General features: G+C 33.9%; 1 protein-coding gene across 2 annotated transcripts; it reads right to left on the reverse strand.

Moving 5' to 3' along the window:
- Positions 1-1,085: 1,085 nt before the first annotated feature.
- On the reverse strand, positions 1,086-6,377 carry LOC110752914 (putative protein phosphatase 2C 9). 2 transcript variants are annotated; one of them, XM_021953678.2, is made up of 7 exons: positions 6,219-6,377; positions 5,996-6,120; positions 5,666-5,756; positions 4,351-4,590; positions 3,696-3,972; positions 1,760-1,914; positions 1,086-1,564 (listed from the first exon to the last, which is right to left on the reverse strand). In XM_021953678.2, exons 3-7 carry the CDS (start codon positions 5,702-5,704, stop codon positions 1,544-1,546), a joined length of 732 nt encoding a protein of 243 aa, XP_021809370.1. In that variant the 5' UTR covers positions 5,705-5,756; positions 5,996-6,120; positions 6,219-6,377; the 3' UTR covers positions 1,086-1,543. The 2 variants fall into 2 exon arrangements, with proteins under 2 accessions (XP_021809370.1, XP_021809369.1); XM_021953677.2 differs by having other exon boundaries at positions 1,086-1,599; positions 6,219-6,376.
- Positions 6,378-11,159: the final 4,782 nt, after the last annotated feature.

Consider the following 11,159-nt stretch of genomic DNA (forward strand, 5'->3'; position numbering starts at 1 on the left):
TTACCTAATCAAAACACCCAATTTCTTTTTTGTACAGGGAATCAAATTGAATCAATCTATCATCAATCCTCGTGGGATCAACCTCGCACTTACACATGATATACTACCCAACGACTCGTGCACTTGCAAGTATCACAAGTTGAGGATGCAGCTGAATCGATTTTGGTGCAGCCGAATCGACAACAACAATACATGGGCCAAAATACGGTGACTATATCATGGTGACGACATCATTTCACGGCGACTGCTTCCACATCACAAAATAAACTAACAATCTTGAGGTAAAAGGGAGGGAAGGGTAAAAGGGAGGGAAGGAGAAAAGAATGGATGAAAGGAGAGGGGAGGAGGTAGAGAAGGAGCCCGCCAACCCCAAAAGAGGGCGGCATCTAAGACTTTTTTCCTTGAGGGTTTTCTCCAAGAGTGTTTAGGGTTTTCAACAAATTAAATTAAAATTCCTAACTTAAGGAAAATGATATAACTATTTAGCTGAAGCTAGTGAACTGCACTATTGCAAGTAAAACTGCAGTTGAATTCAATAGATGCCAAAATAGTTTGATTTATTAAAATCTTAAACAAAACATAAAGTAGGGTTTATTGTTATATATATATGATGAGAAAGGCAAAAGAGGAAAATTAGACTTTACAATCTCTACAAACAGACTGTTGACCTCCATACCTTTAATAGATGGTTAAAGGCTCTCTTTCTTTTCATTTCTCCAATGAGCAACTTTGGATTGTTTTGACATTAATTGTGCTTGCTTTCAATTAACAATCCATGTTTATTTACACATGTTTTGTAGCTGAAAAGATCATTTAAACATTAAATCCCTTCAAGTATATATCACGGGTGGGAACAGTGGAATCATGTAATTTATTCAATCAATGAGGGAAAAAGAGTAAGAACAATTTTGTTATGGCATCTGATAGAAAGAGCTCAAGAGAAAATAACGTTATTAACAGCATCACGTGGGCAACATAAGAAAATACAGAGAGAGCTCAAGAGAATGAACAGTGAGCCAGTTTTTAAATTTAAAGCAAGATAAAGGGACAAAAATGTACAAGTAAAAATAAAGATAACAAGAATATAACATCAAATAACAGAATGGATTTATTCTCAATAGGATGCTTCTCTATTACATGCATATATAAATCAACCGATGATTCAACATTAATCCAAAGCCACAATGCAAAATACAGTATTACAGTGATGTATGTATCTACAAGTCCAAGAGATGAAGAGATATTAATCACACAACCTGATTGCAAGAAAGTAAAATTTTACAGAGGAAGCCAAGGGAGAAATACATAGACTATATATTGACAAGGATTCCACACTTGCGCTCGTTTCATGAGATTTCGACGCTGGAGTTGGATCATAACATATGTCCTTGCATCCTGAGCCAAAAGAAACCCTGATATACAAATCCCAGAATCCAAGTGAGTCATTTCGTTTCTATTTCACCCCTTGAGACGAACCACGATGCAGGATATGTCATCCTTGCTGTCTCTGTTTAATGCCTCAGCTACTAATTGTTTGGCTGCCTTATGCGGGTCTTTTGTCTTTCTGGCAATATCAACTGCCTCTTGATTAGACATGACCTGAATAAGCCGGAAAAAATGGGAAATAGACAAACATGTTTAAAAGAAAATTGCTGCGAGCATGTCATTTGATTAGAAACTAATGGAATTGACAGCAAAGAGAGAGACATATAGCATGGATGAATAACAGTTGGGAAGGAGTAGGGCAGAGAGGGATTACCTTCCATAGACCGTCACTTGCAAGGATGAGAACATCAGTTTCTGATCCAACATCAGAACTTTGGACATCTGGATCGGACCTCAAGTGAGTCTTGAGATTCTTGTCTCCGAAAGCTCGCGATACAGCCAGCTGACCATTCACCCTTGCAACATCTCCTAATATAATATCCAACAAACATCATTTACATTGAGTAAAGGAAATGCAAATCAAACAGCGGTCAATGATAAAAGATCCAGCACACAGGTTTTGAGATTCTGTACAAATTCAAAAGGGCAGTATATAGCAGCGCACACATTGGGCAATTATTTGTGCGTAGTGGAGATAAACTCTATACTTTCACTATATTCAATTGCTAGTGAATATAATAAAATAATTACAAACAAAAGAAAAATCCCCATATAAGAACACTCACCAGATTCAAGTGATATATACCCACGTTTATAAATATGACATAACCTCCCCCAGTTCGAATTACCAGATACAATAATTTCAAGAAAATAGAATCAGAAATTTCTTTCTGCTAAAAGCCTATCATTGACTAACCTCAAGTAAATCAGCTGAGTATCTAAAAATTCATGTATCTAAGAATATGAACATCAAGAACTATGACACATATCTAGATAATGCAGTTATTCCATCTACAGAAACATTGTTTTAGACAGAAAAAAGAACTCCAAAAAATTCATGTACGCAGCACCAGTATTTCATTTGCAGACAATCTTATCAGTATAACAAGCACAACTTTGTGTCAAGACTGAAGAAAAGGCACTTGGCTAATTCCAACCATATATTTCTAAAAAGGAAAAATGATAATTTAAGTATATTCCAACATCCTTTGGAACACAAAATTACAAGAGATTCAGCCATAAAAAAAAGAAAAATTCTTATTTTTCTATTTGTTTTGTATGGCTCGGGGTATACAGGCATATGACTATGTATCCAAGGGGAATCAAGCATGAGACCACTTCCTGAGGTGCTTATCTTGGCCTGAACTACCACTGGACTAACCCTAGGGGTTAAAAGAGAAAATTCTCGTCGAAATGAGGCACAACAAAAAAATGAAAAAACCAAACTACATACCCCCCTCTAGCCGTTTTTACGTTTCTTTAATAGAAAGTCCCATGTTCCATTGCCCAATTTTATCATTTTTGAAGGAAGCAAAGGGTGAAATGCTTCAGTTCCAAAACTCTTCACGGGATGAGGCTGATGTCTTACAGATGTTCATAACAAAATCGTATGTGTGCTGTGTTCGTGCAAGAACTTCACATAGAAAACTCTTTGGGATACACGGACAAATGCAAAGAGGAAAACCTTAATGGAGTTCAATTAAATTTTAAATATAAATTAATAAGCCAGTCATAGTAAGAGTTAACAGGTTTCTTAGCCATTAGATTGTCAAGAAAAGACCTCATGAAAGTCAATATGGGCCCAACTAGACGCAGAGGGAAAAATACGAGGTACTAGGATTCTAGGATTCAAAAAAATGGACCGGCCCGTATTTTGAAGTAGAAAGCACTTTCTTTGTTAGAGAAATATCTTGCAATTTCCAAGTCCTACCTATTAAACATTTGAATGTACCTGATAACATAGATATGTTGTCACAAAATCCACATAATTGAATGTTCTAACTAGATACCCTCTTAATTTATTTATTTTTCAAACAGCATGAGGGTGTCAATAGTTAGGCAATGAGCTTTACTTTGAACCTTTGAGTTAATTTCATTATCCCATAAGTGTCCTAATTACTATTCATGTAAAAATGTAGTGATGTACACAATCTAAAACCTAAAAACAGAGGCTAGAAAAATCAGTAGGGACCATAAGTTCTTTAACATGCACACAAACACACATGCAAACACATATGCTTCAGAATTCAGGATCTGTGAGTTGTTAAAGAACCTGGTAGGCCAAAAAAAAAAAAGAGGTGTTAAAGAACCTGGCATGTTTGAGACAAAGCCACCTCTGTCCTCAATGCTGCCACGCTCGGTATTGGGTTCATGATCAATGCTCATCTGTACTGCCTGCCCTCTCCTTGAAAGAACTGCTCGTGAGTCTCCAACATTGGCAATCCATAACTTGTGGCCATCTATGAGAATTGCAGTAACTGCAGTAGATCCACCTCGTCCCAAGTCAGGACTATGCGATAGAATTGCCTGGTCTGTTCTCTCATAGGCTTTCGAAATGGACCTGTTGGGATCAGTCCAAAACTCCTCCTAAAATTGAAATAGCATGATTAAGTAATAAAACTTCCAAATCAATGTATGTAAATCCGCTATGAAATCCTACTGCAAAATCAAATTATTTTGTACCCATATATATCATATGCCCATGTTTGCACCTTTTTTTTTACATAGATACCTTCTTAGGGAAAAAATTTATTTTACCTATAACTTCAACAAAACCAAGTTAAAATAGAACTTCTTAAAGGTATAATTTAATTTTATTGCAAATTTCTATGACCAATGAAAGAAATCATTTCAAGTGCCATGTGAAACAGAATGATAAATCTTCCTTGTGGTGTCAAAATGCCACTTTCAGGTTATGATTTTAATATAAAACCAATTATACTTCATCTTGGATCAACAACTCACATCCTTTAAGATATTCAGAAACAAATGCTTCTGAAGATAGGCAGGCACACTGTCTCCCAAGTGCCCATCATAGATGGCAAACAGTCCAAGTTCATGGCCCTGAGAGTGCACAAATTTTGCAACATGAAAATCTTCCATTGGATGATTTGCTTTTCCTTTTACTAGGCTAAAGCCATACTTGACAGGGCCCTGATGGCTCCTACCCTTGCCGGAGCTACATGAAGATCGCCCTCCTACAACCTAAAATCAGAAGAACTTTTAACTTCCAACTAAATCCTGCAGAACCAATAAAGTATGCATATGGGAATAATAGAAAAGGTAAAACTTGTAGAAGCCAAGATCATAGTAACCTCTGAGCAGCAGATTGAACAATATTATTTGATGAAACAGACTTTGAGACAATCCACAAGATAATCCAGCTAGAAGTTACATTATGGCAAAGACTTGCAATTTAAACCAACAAACTAAGCTAAATATCGCAATATTGCTTCTGCAGTTCAACTTAAGTGGTAAATTTAAAGGTAGATTTGGTTTTTACATTCATGAGAAATTTCTACTGAGATAAGTAATAAATCTGCTATGGTCTACCACCAGTACCAACCATCAATAATTTTTTTCAAATAAAGTGCCGTCTAGTTTCACTTTTTGCAAACTAGCTTGTATATATGAATCTTCACAAATATGGATAGAATAATGTAAAAGTAATTTCTTCATTGTGTTTTTGAAGTCTGTTCCCAAACCATATTCTTTCTTTTCCCCCAAAATATGGCGTCTTCACCAGCAATGGACCAAAAGTTATTTATAATTAATTTCAAATCTCTTTATTTTGATTTCTAAAAAGGAAAAACTAAGGGAAAGAACTGCTTAAAATGGATCAAAGAAGTATTTTTGTGAAACATTAAACTTTTATCCTTTCCTTTCACCCCATTTGAGAAAAGCAAATAATAAATGAATTTTACCAAAATAATTCAGTAAAGGTAACGCATACTCATTCTCGAAATTTTTGAAAATCTGCACCATTTTGAAACAGACATCGATATGGCCTGAACTAAAGCCGTGATTTATATACAATATCAAAATATTAAGTCCCTCAAGTTCATCATAGAATTGCCATATAACGGTAGATCAAAAGACCACTGGAATTTTGACCAAAAAAACAAAAGACCACTGGAAGTTAAACAATATACCAAATAACAAATCCCCAAAGTATCTTACAATATATACAAAACTAAGCACCCCTTACAGAAAGTAAATATGTGTGCAATTACTAGAGATAGAAAAAAACATAATGGAGAAAAAGCTAAGATATCCTCACCTGAGAATAGACAGACCTGAAGCAACACAAGTTATCCATATAATTCAATCCCACCTCAACTTCTTCCTCTATCACTCAACATCTACCTCTTCTGCAAGCCAAAACAGAAAACACAAAAAGGAAAAGAAACTTAATCCTTCAAAGAGAAATCTCAGCTGATAAAAATTTCAACTTTTCTGGAAATTCCACAAAATACAAGATGAAAACCATAATTACTGATCAATTTAAAACAGACCCATCATCCAAAACAACCATAGGACCCCATGACAATCCAAAAACCCCATAAGTTATACAGAATTATGAAATTGGTAAACTCAAAATTCTCCTTACCGATCCACCAATCTTCTAGCTTTCCCAGAAAATGAAAGAGAAAAAGCTGCACAAGACTTGAAATTTGGATGCTTGACCCTCTCTTAGAGAGAGAGAGAAAGAAAGAAAACTCTATGAAGCCACCACTTCAACACAAGAAAAAAAAAATCAATCTACTATTGAAAAAAATATATATTATATATAATTAAGTATAAATAGGAAGCACTGGTTGAAGGTGTGTAACCGTTGTTGTAGTCTTCATGAGGAGTCTTTGAAGGGCAAATGATGGCTGCCAAAACCCAAAAGGCAGAGCTTGCCCTTATTGACTTTGCAGGGTTTTATTATTTATTTATTTATTGTTTTAATTTTTTGGTTTGCTTTGTTTACTTGGTTTTGTTTTGTTTTGTTTTGGTTTGGTTTGGTTTGGTTGGGTTACTGTGACTGTTTGTTTGATTATTACAACAATTTACAACTGTTTTTTTGAGGTTTCATGGATTTGTTGTTCTATCTTTCTTCTTATTATTGCCAAGAGGGGTATTGGTTCGGTCGTCATCTCCCTGTGTTATGTGGGGACCGTTTCTTCCAAAAGTCAGCCCATTTTTCCTTCCTTTTCTATTTGGAACCTCGAATTGTCCGTATCATTTTCTACGCGTCCGTATCATTTTCTACGCGTCTTTAATTAGAACATCTCAACTCTAAAAATAAGATAAATGAAGGATTAATAATGGCATGTAAATATATTTGTTTTACTTTGAACACCTTGATAGATGCACAATTTTAACAAGGATTTTTAACACGAAAGAGTCCCTGAATGATGTTCCACCCCTGCAACTCATCCTCATGTATGAACTTTTGATATGAAGATGTGGGCTCTTGTCAATTTTGACCAATACTTCAATCACTTGAGTATGTATGTTGTGGCTTGCTCCCAAAACCCATGCTCTACAAATCCCTTCGTTGGATTCCTTGGACCTTCTTCTTCTGGTGGTTGCTTGTTGTTTATAGGGTTTTTGTATTTTTGAGGGGTTTTTTGTTGTTATTTTGAGCATAAATTATTTGTGTTTTGGACTGGGCCTTTATTTTGTTTGATGGAGCCCTTGCTTCTATTTTTTCGACTTCATATTGGACTTTTATGTAACTTTGTTTAGTAACATGTTCATTCCTTTAATTAAAAATAAATAAATGAGTTTTTAGCATTAAACGAAATTATAATGTGTCAATCCAACGATATAAAGCCCATTTAAATGCTATTGGCTTTCATAAGCATGCAAGCCTTGATTATGGTACCGGTGTCACTTTATGATCAGACTCACTTCGACCTTACATATGCAATGCCACTGGCCCATTAGTCAATTGGATGTTCAAAAGCATCTTCATGGGTATATTGATGAAGATGTGCATATGCGCTAACCTGTTGGCTTTGTAGACCTTCATTTTCCCGGGTCAGGATCTAGTGAGAACAGCTATATAAGAACATTATATGAGAACACCATTGGATCTAATCTAACTGCTCCGCGAAAAACAATTGTACTAGAATGAGGCCCTCACCTCAACTTGTTCTCTCTCTTACCTCCAAAAAAATTTCGCGAAATTTTTCTTTCCCGGGGGCCAATTTTTCCCTCATTGTCTCTTGTCCTGCCCTTGAATTAAATGTAGATATTTTTGCCCCAAAATTATATTAAAATACTGAAAGCAATCAGCTTTACCCATCCCAGTTACCCTTCCAGTGGACTTTTCGATCTCCATGAAGTACATCCCTCTTTTCTCATCTATCTTTCCATCTACACCCCATTTCCTTGCTTCCATTTCTATACAAAGCATCACTCCTCTCATCTTCAGAAATTTTTCCGCCATGGCCTCCTGGCCCTCATTGTCTAATCCCTCTAATCAGTAAGTTCCGCGAAACCCATAACATAGATTTTGCCTTTCAATTCATAGAAATTTATTCTCTTTATTAGTAATTGATATCAAATTGTGTACATGAATATGTTGGAAGAGAAGCTGCTATTAGAAAGAGAAGCACGGGCTCCCAATTTAAGTTCTTGGTTGCTCCTATATATGCCTATGTTCTTCCGCGCAGTAAGTTTTGCAATTTTCTCAACTTTTTTTTTTTTTTTTTCACTTAATTGATTTTATCGATATTTCCCATCTGGGTCTTGTGCCCCTTCAACAATTTTGTCTGTGGATATTTGATTTTGCAGGTCGACTCTCGCTGGGTAAGAACTCAGTTGTATGGTTACCGTTTGTTTACTTATGTGTTGGTGGGAGCATTTGCTCTTGGCTTTTATTTGGTATATCCTTTTTCTATGGTGCTATGCTGTTGAAAATTTACCATGCTAGAAGAAACGAAAAGTTTTGATCATTGCATATAGCTTGTGAACTGAGGTTTATAGTTGGTAATAATTAGTATCTTGCTTAGAAACTAGAACTAAAGTTGATAGATCTTAGTATTTTCTGCCACAAGTTTGGATCTTTAGGGATATGCTTTTGCAATGAGTGGCTATGGAATATGAAATGTTATAGGATGTGTGTGTAAATTACATGGGGCAATTTTTTGGATCGTTTTTTGTTCCTGGATCTTTTAGAGTGCCTATAAATGAGTGTAAAATCTGTATTATAATGATGGAGCAGAAGGAATTTCTTCCTCATTAAAGTAGCCAACTTTGTTCTTTATCTGTATATGTACAAAACAAAATTTAGGCATGGTCTTTGTCTATATTTTTTAATGCCACTTTTTTCTTTTGTATTTGGTTCTTTGTATGTATTTCTTTTTTCTTTCTTACTTTTGATAATAGTGTGAGTAGTATGATATGGGTATCATTTCTGTATCTTAATGTGTTGATAATAATGTGAGTTGGTACCATTTGTGTACCTTAATGTGTTGATAATAGTGTGAGTGTGTATCATTTCTGTATCTTAATGTGTTCACAATAGTGTTAGTATGTATCATTTATGTACTTTAATGTGTTGATAATAGTGTGAGTAGGTATCACTTATGTATCTTAATGTGTTATTAATAGTTTGAGTAGGTATCATTTGTGTACCTTAATGTGGTGATAATAGTGTAAGTTGGTATCATTTTTGTACCTTAATGTGTTGATAATAATGTAAGTAGGTATCATTTCTGTATCATAATGTATTGACAATAGTGTTAGTAGGTATCATTTCTGTATCTTAATGTGTTGACAATAATGTTAGTAGATATCATTTATGTATATTAATGTATTGACAATAGTGTTAGTAGATATCATTTATATATCTTAATGTGTTAATGATAGTATCAGTAGTATGGATATGGGTATTAGGTCTGTATCTTCATGTTTTCGTAATAGTTTCAGTATATCTTATGTAAACGGTGTATGTTGCAGGTATAAAATGGAATCTGGGTTTGAACTATGTTTCACAAAGGCGAGTACAGTCATGTAATCAAGCAATTTCTATGTATAAATGTCAGTATTAAAATTCATAATAAAATATGGGTCATAAACGATTCAAAGGATTCACTAGAGCTTCAACATCATATTTTTATAATTTTTAAAAATTATAAATTTTACAAATAATAGAGAAATGACACAAGTCAGAATTGCAATGCAGCATCATTACTTGTTTGCCATCAAAATATTTTTCGTAAACACTTCAAAAGGATTCACCAGAGCTTCAACATCACTTCATTTATTGTTCACTAAAGCTTCATAATATTATTTTTATTTTTTGACTAAGAAGTCTTCATTAGCACTTTTATGAATGCTTTAAGATGAACTCAAAAGGTGTAGAAAGTTTCACATTGAGTTTGTAGAATTTTTTGGTGTGTATTTTTCTGCTATTTAATGAAATACTATGGTTTTTGGTGTGTCATCAGTGCTTCTAACGAGCATCATTTTGCGTAGCGCCACATGTCATCAGAGTTTCAATTTATGTATGTTTATCTTTAAAAATTCACAAACAATTAATTAAAAAATCGAAAAAATCCATCCTTAATTTCTACAAATTCCATGCGACATTATCTTCGATTATGATGCGCTACATGTTTGATTTTAAACAAATTCCAAATAATTAATTCAAGTTTGCTTCATTACTAACAATAACATTAAGTTAAGATCACTCTTCATCACTATAACTCTTCCCCCAATTATTACTTCAAATTTCCCAATGTTAAATTTTGATTTTCTTGCAGCAGAGTCAAAGATAATGTTACAAGGAATTTTTAGAAACTTTCGGTGTATTTTTTTGATTTTTGTAATGAATTTTCTTCAATTTTTTCAGATAAACTCAAAAAAATGAAAACATAATAATACATGGCGCTACGAGATACTGACACCCATTGAAAAAGCTGACAATGCACACATCGGGCACTGCCATGTGTCATTCTCTATTATTTATTACTATTTTTCAATATTTTGAATTCCAAAAATCATAATAAATTTGAAAAATTCACTAAAAAAGACTCCAGACTTCTTGTGATATTTCCAACATTTTTTGAGACTTAAAATATAATTTTGATTAAGGGAAAAATTCAAATAATTTCACAAAGTCAAGTTTGCTTCCATACTAACAATGACACTAAGTTAAAGATCACTAGTCGTTATAACTGTAACTCTTCCTCCAACTATTACTTCGAATTTAACAAATTCAAGTTCTAATTTTCACGCATTAGAGTTGAAGATCATGTCGCAAGGAATTCGTAGATTTTTTGGGTGTATTTTTCTGATTTTTTGATGATTTTTTGTGAATTTTTTAAGATAAACTCACAAAAATGAAACATTAATGACACGTGGCGCTACGAGATATTGACACCCGTTGGAAAAGCTGAGGACCCAGCCATCAAACACTGCCATGTGTCATTCTCTTCCATTTATTACTATTTTACAATGTTTTGACTTTCAAAAATCATAATTAAATCGTAAAAAATTTGAAAAATTCACCGAAAAATGCCACAAACTCCTTACGACATTTTCTTCATCTTTTCAGTTGTAAAATATAAATTTGAAACATAAATAATTTAAATAATTTTTCGAACATAAGTTTTTTCATATACTACCTATAACACTAAGTTGAAGATCATTACTCTTCCTCACTATAACACTTCTTCCAATTATTACTTCAAATTTCCCAAAGTCAAATTTTGATTTTCACACATTAGAGTCGAAGATAATGTTGCAAGGAATTCATAGAAATTTTTGGTGTA

This window comes from Prunus avium, chromosome 8 (assembly GCF_965620075.1).
Source record: "Prunus avium chromosome 8, drPruAviu1.hap1.1, whole genome shotgun sequence".
NCBI lineage: Eukaryota > Viridiplantae > Streptophyta > Magnoliopsida > Rosales > Rosaceae > Prunus > Prunus avium.

Excerpts from the sequence above, each read along its gene's own strand:
- LOC110752914 (XM_021953677.2), bottom strand. The coding sequence starts at position 5,704 with ATGGATAACTTGTGTTGCTTCAGGTCTGTCTATTCTCAG. Across the intron at positions 1,915-3,695 it reads CTTTGTCTCAAACATGCCAG|GAGATGTTGCAAGGGTGAAT; the intron begins GTTCTTTAACAC and ends ATATTATATTAG. Across the intron at positions 1,600-1,759 it reads CAAGTGACGGTCTATGGAAG|GTCATGTCTAATCAAGAGGC; the intron begins GTAATCCCTCTC and ends CGGCTTATTCAG.